Source organism: Hordeum vulgare, chromosome 7H (assembly GCF_904849725.1).
Source record: "Hordeum vulgare subsp. vulgare chromosome 7H, MorexV3_pseudomolecules_assembly, whole genome shotgun sequence".
NCBI classification, from domain to species: domain Eukaryota; kingdom Viridiplantae; phylum Streptophyta; class Magnoliopsida; order Poales; family Poaceae; genus Hordeum; species Hordeum vulgare.
Genome location: NC_058524.1, coordinates 557736713 through 557749794, shown reverse-complemented (window position 1 = coordinate 557749794; position 13082 = coordinate 557736713). Strand labels below are relative to the sequence as shown.

The 13082-nt window shown below is 48.7% G+C and overlaps 1 protein-coding gene across 1 annotated transcript; it reads right to left on the bottom strand.

Moving 5' to 3' along the window:
- Positions 1–546: 546 nt before the first annotated feature.
- On the bottom strand, positions 547–2470 carry LOC123409659 (benzyl alcohol O-benzoyltransferase-like). Its single transcript, XM_045102529.1, has 2 exons — positions 1829–2470; positions 547–1728 (listed from the first exon to the last, which is right to left on the bottom strand). Exons 1-2 carry the CDS (start codon positions 2279–2281, stop codon positions 832–834), a joined length of 1350 nt encoding a protein of 449 aa, XP_044958464.1. The 5' UTR covers positions 2282–2470; the 3' UTR covers positions 547–831.
- Between the last annotated feature and the right edge of the window lie 10612 nt (positions 2471–13082).

Below are 13082 nucleotides of genomic sequence, written 5' to 3'. Positions count from 1 at the left end.
TCTTCTTTTTGCTGCTTTCTGTTTGGGTTGGAAAAAGTTAGAGTGTAGACCCGTTAAGATCATGTTGTTGCTCTGGTTAGAAGCGGGATGAATAGGAACAAACAGAGGACAGGGGATAGGAGTACATTTGTCATTCTGTAACTGGTGAAAAAATGTGGCTGAAAGCGAATTTGTTTTCATCCGGATGTAAAATAGACAGTCCCAGAGGGAGTAGATAATTGATATATGCAATTGAGAGACCCTCACAACGGTTCCCCGCGCGCGAAGCGCGCATGTCCACCTACTGAAAGTAAAGTGTCAATGGCATCGTCTTCTTTAGGATCACAAGCCCAAGCCCTGCTCCACGGAAAAGAAACGAGAACAGAGTTAACCATCCACGCGGTCTCATGCTTGCACAGGGCGGGAGTGGTTGTTGTCGCTCATTTTGCTGTACTTCTCAGATAAACACCACGTTCTTATCTAAACTGCGCTGTGCAGTTGTTGATCCACTCCCGCCAAATTTGATGTTGCAGTAGCACACCTTTCACTCCACACTAATATACAGTAGATCCAGTAAATTACATACAATTATTTATTCTTTTTTCGCTGGAAATTTAAATACAAATTGCACGGACAGAACATGTATGTTGTACACTGTTGGTAATTCTGTATACCACACACAGATTTAAACAATAAGCACAAGAGCAAAACTTAGTCGGTCAGAATATCATCCATCGCCCATGGAGTTGCACTTGTATGGCCCACGCGCGCGGGTCGTGGCACCTGACGACATATGTTTGAAGTATATGCGGCTGCACGAGTACGTACGTCGGAGGAGTGCTCGTGCGCAGCTTAGATCTCGGCGGTGAGGCCTTCCACCTCGAGCTGGAACTTCTCCATGGCGTCCTTGGGCAGGCTGATGGGCACCACGGTGCCCTCCTCCCCCTTGCCGTTCTTGGACCTGGAGAAGTAGTTGGTCACGCCGGGGATCGGCCCCTCGCCGCCCTTGGCCGGCCCGCCGTACACCGCCTCGCCCCACCCGAAGTCCACGCTCTTGAACCCGGCGTGGCTCACGTCCGACACGATGTACGTCCGGGACAGCGCGAACAGTGGCCGGCCCCGGAGCACCATGAGGTCCGCCACCGACAGCAGGTAGTCGTACGTCACGGCCGACTTGGCCTTCTTCACCAGCTCCAGCGCGTACCCCAGCCCGCCCGCGCAGAGCTCCCCGGCCGTGGTCGCCGCCACGGAGTAGGCGAACGCGTTCCCGTAGAAGCCCTCCGGGAGCGGCACGTCGCGGCGGCCGCGCGCGTTCACGATGAAGGACAGCCGCACCTCCTCGTCGGCGCCGTACCCGAGCGCCGCCGTGCGGCCCAGCCAGATGCACGCCGCCACCAGCTCGAACCGGGAGCTCCTGCTCATGTGCGGCGGCGCGCGCTGCCGCAGCCCCGCGATCTCGCGCGGCCCGAAGAAGAAGGGCACGCGCGCGATGTCGCCGGGGGCAGTCGTCAGCATCCGGTCGACCGCCCCGCCCGCCGGCTCGCTGTACTCCAGGTGCGGGTACGACGGCTGCGGCGGCTGCCTCGCCATGAACATCTCCCTGCCCCACGCCGGCGTGATCGACGGCGCGGCGGCGCCGCACGCCAGCTCGCACACGGCCTTCTCGAACTGCATCCCGCCCGGCGCGTCCACCACGCAGTGGCAGAACCGCTGGCCGAAGATGAAGCCCCCGCACTTGAGCCTCGTCACCTGCTCGCCACGTCGTGTCAACACCGTTAATTAATCACGTGCAGGAACAACTCGATCGATCCATCTAACGTGGCGGCGACGCGTGCACGTTATCACGTACCTGGATGTAGAGCAAGGGGCGGTCGATGACGGGCTCGACGCCGGCGACGGTGGTGCTCTCGAGGATGAACTGCTCGAAGCAAGGGAACGGGGGGCTCTGCACGTCCCCGAAGTCGGCGGCGGTGAGGTCGACGTCGGCCTCGACGAACATGACGCCCTGGGCCTCGCAGTCCACGACGAGCTTCCTCCCGGCCTCCTCGCGAAGGCGGCCGGCGAGCGGGTAGTAGGGCACGAGCGCCCGGGCCAGCGCCTCCCGGATGACGGCGGCGGGGTCGACCCCCTGCTTGTCCGGGTTGGCGCGGTACAGGTGGATCCCCGAGCTGTAGAACCGCATGCCCTCGCCGTCGTCGATGTCCGACAGCGTCTTGGTCTCCCGCGGCGTCTGCTCCGCCGGAGCCACCAGCACCGGCTCGCCCCGCCGCACCGTGAACGCCGGGAGGAGCGACGACGCCATCGATCCGAGCTGAGGCAGCTAGCTAGAGACTGGTACGTGCGTTGCGTGTGTAAAAGCCGTGTGAAAGAAATGCAGTGCGTCGTGAGAGGACGTGAGTGGAGTGAGTGTGCTGGGTGACCCTGGGAGCTTTTTATAGGGGAGGATGTTGGGGTTGGTGCCAGTGCCATATGGCCATTTGGTCGTCGGAATTCCGGTGTCTGGCCAGTGAGTAGGTGCACTGAGAATGCACGGGATCTGATCAGTGGTGGGGGTTAGTGGATTTCGCCATTGGGCCGCCTAGGCTAAGCAAAGACCCGACACACACGCGCTGGAGCACACAAGAATGGATTAGGCAAACAAGAATGGATTAGGCAGCAAGCAATGATAGTAAGCACGTTCGTACTCCAAGTAGATCTCGTGCGGGGGTCAAAGTCGCGCGGACAACATTAAAGAAATTCTCGGCGACAAGGACGTGTCAACTGTTCGACAACACTCTGGTCTCTGGGTCGAGAATCAGGTGCTCACCTGCATGTACATCGATCCTACCCCATCTCTGGTGAGTGGCGTTTGGTGGCCGTTTTGCCGGCGTCAGGTCGCTGGGCACGCTTCAGACGTGCAGATCAGTACTCACAGCCTTTTTGACCGGAGGAGAGGGGTTAACATCTCCGTGCCTTTGTTTTCTATACGCGGTATTATTAGCCGGCGCCGGCAGGCCGTCAAATCCAAATCATACGTACACAAAGCTTGTTCAGGGCTCCTTTGATTCAATGCATAGAATTTCTGGAGGATTTGGACCCTTAGGATTTTTCCTTTGATGGTTGTTTGATTTGTAGGATTGCCATTTTTAGAAAAATGTTCATAAGATCCATATTTGTATTATACTTTGAAGAAAATTTTCATCCACTCAAACTTTCTTATAGGATTCTTTTATTTTTTCTGTGCTATCAAACATTTTTCCAAATCCTGTAGGATACTATAGGACATGCCTTCCTATTTTTTTATTTTTTTCTATTCCTTCATTTTGAGAATCCTACGAATCAAAGAGTCCCTCAAATGATGCCTCGCTTGAGGGTGACATCTGAAATCAATTGAGAGATAGCAGTATTTTTTCATGTTCAACATGTTTATTTCGAAGGCTTATGGCATTTAGATAATTGGTGCAGCTGTTATGGTCCAGTGTACATGCACAATTGGGTACCTTCCAAAATAATAGCTTTTGATTTGGGTCATTTCATTCATACATAATTCATTCAAAATTAATTTTTTAAGTTTTCGCAACAATGCATGGGAAAATCACCAAATACGGGTTTGGTTGCCTGTATTAGGCCCCACCAGGCTAATTTATGTTATAATACCTTCTCTAATCTCCTTTCTTACGTCCCTTTAATCTACCCAACGATGCTTCGATTTGAGGTAAGCTCTACATGAAAAAGATGTACATTTATGTTATGGTTCCATTTTTGCGACTAGTTTGTAGTTTCGTTGACAATAAATGTTCAAGTTTGTATTCATGTTCGGAGCTATTTTGGACGAATTTTATCAAACTCATCGTGGAAATTTCCTTTGACCGGCAGCTTCATCACGCAGTTCCACACGGCATTCATGATGTAAGTTTTTTGTTTCGATGATCCCACTGCACTAACGCTGAAATTATGCGCACATTGTATTTCTTCTCCTCTGTCCTCGGCGAGCTCGCGGCCTCCAACCACAGACTTGATGTGTACGGCGAGGCTGCATTTGTTGCCTCGGTTCTTGGAGTCCATGCATGCAGCTTTCAAGGGAGGGACAGGGTGCACACGCGGATCCTTGAGGCCGAGGTGAGGACTGTTTGTTAGACAATTACTTGGATCTCAAGTTATCTAGTTTTAATTGGCTTGTAACCTCTTATATAAACTCATGTATGCAACTGCAATAATTAATACAATCGTTCTACTCAATCTTACATGGTATCAGATATTCAATCCTAGGGTATGGCTCCGCCGCCCACACCTCCTCCTCCTCCGCCGCTTGGCTATTTCGAGCGTCGGGCCGCTATAAGCGCCAAAGTTGCCGCGATCCCCTCTTCTTCTACCCTTGCTCGAGCAGCACCAATGCCTCCCACAATCACCTTTACCGATACAATCTCTTATGTTAAGCTCCTATATACCTCTAACACTTGATCTCAATTCCCACAACTACTACCATTGGCATCATGCAATCTTCTTTCTCATGTCGCGGCCACCTCCGTTCCCCAGCCTCACAATCAAAGTGGGTCAAGGATGATCTCGCCATCATCCAATGGATCTACATGCGCGTTTCTACAGAAATTTTCAATCTCGTCTTAAGTGATGCTGCCACCGCCGCCGATCTATGGGTGACCCTTTGTTAGTTGTTCCAGGACAATGCCAATGCTCACACCAACCTCCTCCACATCAAGCTCATGAACACGGTGCAAGGTGATACTTCTCTCAGTGTTTATTGCCAACGCCTCAAGTCAATGTCCGACGAACTTCGTGAACTTGGTGATCTAATTGCCGACCGACAACTCATTAACATCATTCTCATCGGGCTCAGTGAACGGTTTGACAAGCATGCCTCCTTCATCCCCATGATGCGCCCACCTTCAGCTTTTGCTGAGGTGCGCTCCATGCTCTAGTCGGCTGATCATGCCCAATCCAACAAGGATGCTCGCCCTCAGCTCTTCGCCGCCGTCCCTCGTGCTCCATCACCAGCGGCGCCACCTTCACCAGCGACGCCACCATCCCTAGCAGCACTACCTTCACCATTAGCGCCCGCTCCAGCAGCGGGCTGGCATCCCAGTCCCAACTATCACGGCAAGAACCAGATCTACAGGCCACCTACGAGGCGCTCCACGCCTCCGCCTCCGCCACCCCCAACTCTAAGTGTTGCGCCGACTCCAAGTGCTCCTTCTGCGGCACCAATCTAGCATCCTCCACATGATCCCTGGACATGGCTCGTCTAGGTGTGGCCCATGCCGTGGTCTGCTTCGTGTCCCCTCGATGCTCCACGTGCATATATCGGTGCTTGGGAGCCCGGTGTTCGTCCACATACTGGTGCCCCTGGGTTACTCACGCCCCAATAGCCGACGCATGCATCCCATGGTGCTCCCGCATACCCTTCCTATGGCAATCCATCACCTTCCTACGCCGACGGCGGCCACTACTACACGCCATCCCGGGCTCTCCTGCCTTCGCCATCATATCCACCGGCTCTGCTACCTACACCGACCTCAACTGCATCGCCGAGCTGGGATCAAGCCGATATTCTCCAGGCCATGGAAATTTTTGTCTCCCAATGCAACTGAGGTATGGATTGGATTTTTTATTCCGGTGCTTCTAGCCATATGTATGAATCTAGTAATTTTATTTCCTCTTGTTCCCCATCTCCTTTTCAATCCATCACTCTCGGTGATAGTTCCTCTATTCCAATCTATTTCATAGGTCAGGCTCAACTTCCCTCTCCCACTAAACCACTTCTTCTTCGTGATGTACTTATTCCTCCGGTTTTCATCAAAATTTATTTTTTGTTTGCCAGTTCACTTGTGATAATCTAGTTTCTGATGAGTTTGACCCTTTTGGCTTATCTGTGAAGGATTATCAGACCAAGGCCGAGATCGCATGCTTTAATAGCTCCGGTGACTTATACTCTCTCCATCGTGGCCCTGTCGCCGCATCTCCAACTTCCATATTGACATCCGTTAATCTCTAGCATCGGCGTTTAGGGCATCCCAACCCTGCTATTTTAGCATCTGGTCTTAGTGAATTTTGCATACCTTGTAATAGAGATTCTCACGATTCCTCCTTTTGCGAGTCTTGTCAATTAGGCAAACATGTTGAAAGGACGTGGATGTCGCCTAGAGGGGGTGGGGGTGAATAGGTGCTTTAAAATAATTACGGTTTAGGCTTGAACCAATGCGGAATAAAACTAACGTTTAATTTGTCAAGCACAAAACCTAAAACAACTAGGCTCAACTATGTGCACCAACAACTAATGCTAAGCAAGATAAACAACTAAGTGATAGCAAGATATATGACAAGAAACAATATGGTTATCACAAAGTAAAGTGCATAAGTAAAGGGTTCGGGTAAGAGATAACCGAGGCACGCAGAGAAGATGATATATCCCGAAGTTCACACCCTTGCGGATGCTAATCTCTGTTGGAGCGGTTTGGAGGCACAACATATACAAACACATGCAAGGTACAAAACCACAACATGCAAAGGGGCAAGTAACTAACAATGTAAACAATTTAAGTACAAGTTACCGTAAGGAGGCACATTGGATATGAGATAGAAACTCGATAATCCAAATGACTTGGCTTGAGATAATATGAATGATGAAGACCCCTTAATTCTTCATTATGTATCCAAGTCTCCAATGTCCTCCACATTCACCTATTGATCAAGTTTGAGCTTGTTGGTTCCCAACCACGTTGGGTCCTAAGAGGTTAGTCACAATAGGCTTGGCAACCCAAATGGTACTTTTCTTGACACCACTTTGAGTACCAACAAACATGGCAAACACATTGCCAACCTTATCCTTCCCAAGAGAATAGATGTCATCAATAATGATTCGGTTGGATAAATTACCTCTCGTGCAAGAAGAAGCGAAGTGACCCTTCTCACGACATAAGTAGCAACATCTACCCATTAATTTCTTCCCTATTGATTTCTCAACATGAGGAGTGTTGGCTTGGGTCTTCTTGGGAAGGGGCCTTTCTTCAACTTGTAGTTAAGTATTTGATTGAACTTGTGGCCGCTTCCCTTATTGCTTGTGACTTTGGGGCTTCTTCTTTAGTGGGCAAGATCTAACATGGTGCCCTTCAATTTTGCACTTGAAGCAAATAATCTTGGCCGAATTCTTGACTTGTTCTTGTCCCTTCTTCTTGAAGCTTTTGGAGTTATTCTTCTTGTTGGAGTTGAATGCAAGTCCATCTTTGTCATTTGGGGATTTTTGCCCACACAAGACATTGTTGAGTGTGGACATTCCTTCATGAATATTTTCCAAGTCTTTTTTCAAGTAAGTGACTTGGGCTTTGAGCTCTTTGATTTCCTCAACATGGTTAGTATCAACACAAGTACTAGATGAAGTATAAGCTTCATTGTTAGAGCAATAAGGCATGGAAAGTAATTCATCCCAAGATGTAGCAACATTATGAGTAGATGAATTACGAGGACTAGCACATGGCAATATAGCATTTTGACTAGAAGTATGTCACGCCCAAGATGCGATCCTATCCTCAATTTGGCAAGAAGACCTCGTCAGGGATAGAAGCGCATCTCGTTCTGTCGCAAGAATGGATATCGTTACAAGTACATGTACTGAAAAGAAGAGATATATATATACAAAGTTGGCTTACACTCGCCACAAGCTACATCAGAGTCACATCAGTACATTACATAAACATCAAGAGTAAGAGCAGGGTCCGACTACGGACGAAAACAAACGAGAAAAGAAGAACGACGTCCATCCTTGCTATCCCACGCTGCCGGCCTGGAACCCGTCCTAGATCGATGAAGAAGAAGAAGAAGCAACTCCAAATGAACAATCAACGCGCCCGCGTCAAGGAACATTTACCTATACCTGCAACTGGTGTTGTAGTAATCTGTGAGCCACAGGGGACTCAGCAATCTCATTTCCAAAGGTATCAAGACTAGCAAAGCTTAATGGGTGAGGTATGGTCAAGTGGTGAGGTTGCAGCAGCGGCTAAGCACATATTTGGTGGCTAAACTTACGAGTACAAGAAATAAGAGGGGGAAGCTCTACACATAACGGACGTGAACTACTGATGATCAAATGAATGATCCTGAACACCTACCTACGTCATACATAACCCCACCGTGTCCTCGATTGGAGAAAAGAACTCACGAAAGAGACAGTCACGGTTACGCACACAGTTGGCATGTTTTAATTAAGTTAACTTCAAGTTATCTAGAACCAGTGTTAAACAAAGCTTCCACGTTGCCACATAACCGCGGGCATGGCTTTCCGAAAAGATTTAACCCTGCAGGGGTGCTCCAACTAGTCCATCACAAATTACCACAAGCCGCATAGAAATCCTCAACCACGAAGCTCGCGATCTCGTCGGATTCCCTAGTGGAAAACCTCAACTCTGAGATTACCCAAAGCATCACTGGAATCCCGATGCACAAGATATCTCGTCAAAGGTAAAACTAATCCAGCAAGGCCGCCCGACGTGTCGACGATCCTGATAGGAGCCGCGTATCTCGTTCTCAGGACACGACGGATGGAACCAGCTACGGGTGCCAAACCTCGAGTTTCCTCGCGGTGGCCCCGCAGGCAGACCGTTTGGGACCAACACCATCAGCACTGCCCCCCCTGTTTATGTAAAATTACTCCTCGGGTTCATGACGCCCTATGCATTTCAGTGTTAACAAAATTATTATGTTGGACAAATGTAAAACCAAAATTGGGCCTTGCCGGACCAGCTTTAATCTAAAACGAATTATCAAAGGGGTCCCCATAACAACCCCGATCGTGTTAGGAGCGCTCGTTTATGGAACATAACACCGGTAGCCGAAACTAAGGGGGCAAAGGTGGAACAAAACACCAGGCTAGAAAGGCCGAGCCTTCCACCTTTTACCAAGTATATAGGTGCATTAAATTAAATAGCATTAAATATGGTGATATGACAAGGAACCCATGTTATCACATGGAAGCAACTGCACCTGCAACTAACAACGCTAACAACAGGGTTAAGCAAGCGGTAACATAGCCAATCAGTGGTTTGCTAGGTCGAACAGGTTGAAGATGATCATGGCATTGTTGAGAGGCTGGTATTTAACATGTGGTAGACAACGAGACATAATCGGTAGAAGCAATAAATCTAGCATGGCAATGATAGTAATGATATCTGGGGAAATGGTCATCTTGCCTGAGATCTCGCTTGGAAGAAGAATGACTCCGTGAAGAAGAGGAAGCGACATGGTCGAACGGATCCTCACTTCCGACACGCTTGCGGAACTCTATCGAGGTGAAGCAAACCGGAAACACAAATCAACACACGATATTCACCACATGATGCATACACATATGATGCATGAATGTTCTAATGCAAGGCATGACAATCACAACAATCAAACACTACACATTAAGTGAAGCTCGATATGCAACGGGTTGCATATCGACGAAACTCCACATTTAATTGTTTAGTTCACTCCCGTTAATTTACACGGCAATATTTAAAATGTTGTTAACCTTGCAAGGGGGTGAAGCACAAATTAATCTACCTAGCTAGACATTTTAAATGAGGTCGGAAACGACATATAGCATCTCCGAAATGACCCCACGTATTAAATCTTAATTCTGTCCAGATTTGTCCTAATCACATGTTAGGTTTGTTAAACGGCAAAACAAAGTGATTCACGTGATTCTACTCGCCGTTCTGGTCCATTTACATATATGGCACATCTCCAACGGAGCTACGGACAAATAGTTACGACCTAAACCGTTTTCAACACGTCGACACGCAAACCGATGCAAACAACACACTAAACAGCTCTAATTATGCATGATAGTTGGAAAGTATTAAACTACGCAAAATTTTACACGTTCTACATATATAACTCGTTCCGGTCCATTACACGGTTTAAGAGTTATGGACGGTTGAAGAACATGTTATTTCTGCAATCTAGCAAATTCGCTAGTTAATAGTAAAAACGTAGACAGCGAAAAATAAAAATAGCTATGGGCCGAATTGCAACATAGTGCAAGAGGCCATAATTGGATAAGCCCGAGGGGCTGAGTGTGTGTGTGCAGGAAAAAAAATTGAAGCAACTTAAAAAAATGCAACCTGGTGGATTTGAACCCAAGACCTCATGTGTGGAGGCCGGCCTTGATGGCCAACCAGGCTAGGCTTGCGTGTGTGAAACTTGAGAGGACTAACATAGGATAACAAGTCTCACCGCACGGTGCAAATGAAACAAAAACAGGGCAATATTGGAGTTGTTGCGAGTCGAACCCAGGACCTCTCGGGTCAATCCATACGACGACAACCACTGGGCTACGGTGATACTTGCGAACAAAACGAATGCTTGTGCTAAGTGTAACATACGCCCGCGCTGTTCTGTACTGACGGAACTGAACTAAACCGGCAAAAGCTCTCTGTACAGCCATGTTCAGGGGGAGCAGGTCAACGTGCGATGCAGCTCAAGCTCCGGCCGGTCCTTACCGGATCTGGAGGAGGCGGAGGCGCGGATGAACAGATCTGGGCCGCGGGATTCCATTCCTTGTGGCAGCAGCTCCGGTTCGAGGCATCCATGAAACGAGCCCCTGCTCTGCTCTGTTCGTTCCTGGTCTCTTATGAAAGGAGAGAGAGCAGCACGGGTTAGAGAGGCAGATGGAAAATGGAGAGGAGAAGAAGGGGCAAGGGGGAGGCGCTGCTAGGACCTGACGTGCTCCTGTGCTGTGCTCGCCGGCGCGGGGATGGGACGAGTGCTGGGAAGGGCTCCGCGGCTCCATGGGCACGCATACGTAAGACGCTGCGGGCGCTGGATGCATCCGGCGGCTGTGCTCGCGAGGAGCTCCGCACAGGTGAGAGACGAAGCAGGGAGATGGAGGTCCATGAGATCCCGCCGACGAGAAGGTTCCTGGCGATGCTCGGGTCGGCAGCCATCCATGGCCTCACGCATGGCTCCTGAAGGTTCTGAAGAAAGAGAGACACAGACCATGAGGTGAGGAGAGGAAAAAAATAATAGGAGGAATAGATGTTGGGACAAGCAGGAGAGGGATGCGGCGCCTCGAGGTGGTCGTCGGTGGAGCTTGCTCCGGCGACTCAGCCATGGTTGACTCGGAGATGGAAGGCATGAGGGTTCAGGCAGGGTCTTTGCAGGTGGATCGGGAGCTGTGTGATGGTTGGCTAAGGAGGGGATCGATGGGATATATTTTTTTGGATCAGGTGGGATCCCGATGCGGAGAGGTGGAGTGGCGGCGCTGATGGGACAGAGGGAGAATTTCTAGGGTTTCGGTCTATTTGAGCTAGGGTAGTCTATATAGCTAGTGGGTTAGGTATAGGAGTATCTGGACCCTCCGATTTAGATCGGATGGTCGAGATAATTAGGTTAGGGAGTCCTATGGACAAACCGATGACTGTTTGCGGTAAAACGGGGTTGATCCGGATCCAACGGTCACGATCGCCGGGTTCGGGTTCCGGAAGGTTTTCGGGCTAGGTTGCGCGCAGGTCGGTGCACTGTGCAGAGGGGCTAGGCGGAGATGAGAGGGAAAACGGGCGGCCCGGCAATGTATTTTAAAACACCGACAAACGCCCGACGGTAGACCGAATACGGTGCCGCTACGGTCGACCGTTCGGGTGCCAGACAGACTCCGATCGAGATGAAATTCGACACGCGGCCTAGCTATAACTAATTACGACCGCACACCAAGTTTCACCCCGATCAGAGAAAGTTTTCAACACACTTTTAAAACAGGGTTTTGACGATGCCGCGGGCGCGTGCATGTGCGGTCGGGTTCAGGACGGACAACGACGCGAACCGGCAACTAACAACGGATGCAAGTTTGAAAACTGGCGGCACGGAGATGCCGATGCAATGCAGATGATGCGCATGATGCGATGATGATGCGACAAAAGAAAATAGGCACACGACGAAAACGGAAAGAGAGGGGAATCTTCTGGAACGTCGGCATCGGGTTGTCACAACTCTCCTACACTACAAGAGGATCTCGCCCCGAGATCCAAGAATTAAAGGGGGAGAGGGTGAGAAAGAACAAGAGGTAAAAACTTAGTCGCTTCTTCGACAAACGAGTGAAACCAACGATCCTTGAAGGTTGCAAGGAGATGATGAATGACATGAGAAAGAAGCAAGAATTCACGGAAAATTTCGGCAGCACCTCGGTAGGAAAAAGGGACAAAAAATTCGAAAAGGTAGGAGAAATAGACAATAATCACAACAAACAAGTAAATATAGCAAGGGAACACCATGATCTTGATAGAACAACAAGATTGACCCAAAAGAGCAACAACACAATGCCTCCGGGACAATAGAATAGGAACTAGCTCATACTGAAGAAGAGAATGAAGAAAAGAATGACAACTACTAACTCCAATGAACTTGGCAAGCATCCTTGCAACAAGAATTGGACGGAGTTGTTGGAAAAACAACAACGAAAAGAATAAGATGGTAGTGGGCTTATGGAAACCTTTTCAAACTAATGAAGTGACAACCAACCACTACAAGAACCAAGGATAGAAGAAAGCAAGGATATCAAAACTTCTTACACCAAGAGGATACGTTGAGAACTTGGATTAATGACAAGCACCATGATAGCAACAACCTTAGGAAAAGCTTTAGGTGAAATCCAAACCAAGATAGTTCAATGAAGAAATCATGGGTTAAAATATCTCATGATCAAAGAATCGGTGGATTTAATTATCTCATTCTTGAAAGGAAAACTCTTCGAGGCTCCTACACTAACAAGAATGCTATAATACCACCTCAAAGGATAAAGGAAGAACAATTGCACATATAAATGCAAGAGAAAGGATACTTGAGGTTCTCCAGCAAGAATCTTGAAGAACACTTTGAGAATGAATTGATATGATGATGAACCACCAAGAAGGACCTCCGTATACAAATGAATGATGCACAGACATGAAGGTAGAAAAGAATAAGATTATGATCTGCCAAGATTTAGATGAAGCCTCACGAGATAAACTTGATAGAACTTAAAACTCCGGAAAAGAAAAAATAAGAACACTTGAGAAATGAATTGATATCGTGAGTCACTCCGGAAGAAGAATTGAAATCATTATGAAACAGGAATAAGAATTATGTTATGCTTATCC

Bases quoted from the DNA above. Each gene is read 5' to 3' on its own strand.
- LOC123409659 (XM_045102529.1), bottom strand. From the start codon at position 2,281: ATGGCGTCGTCGCTCCTCCCGGCGTTCACGGTGCGGCGGGGCGAGCCG. The intron at 1,729-1,828 runs GTACGTGATAAC...CGTGGCGAGCAG, and splicing joins GCCCCTTGCTCTACATCCAG to GTGACGAGGCTCAAGTGCGG.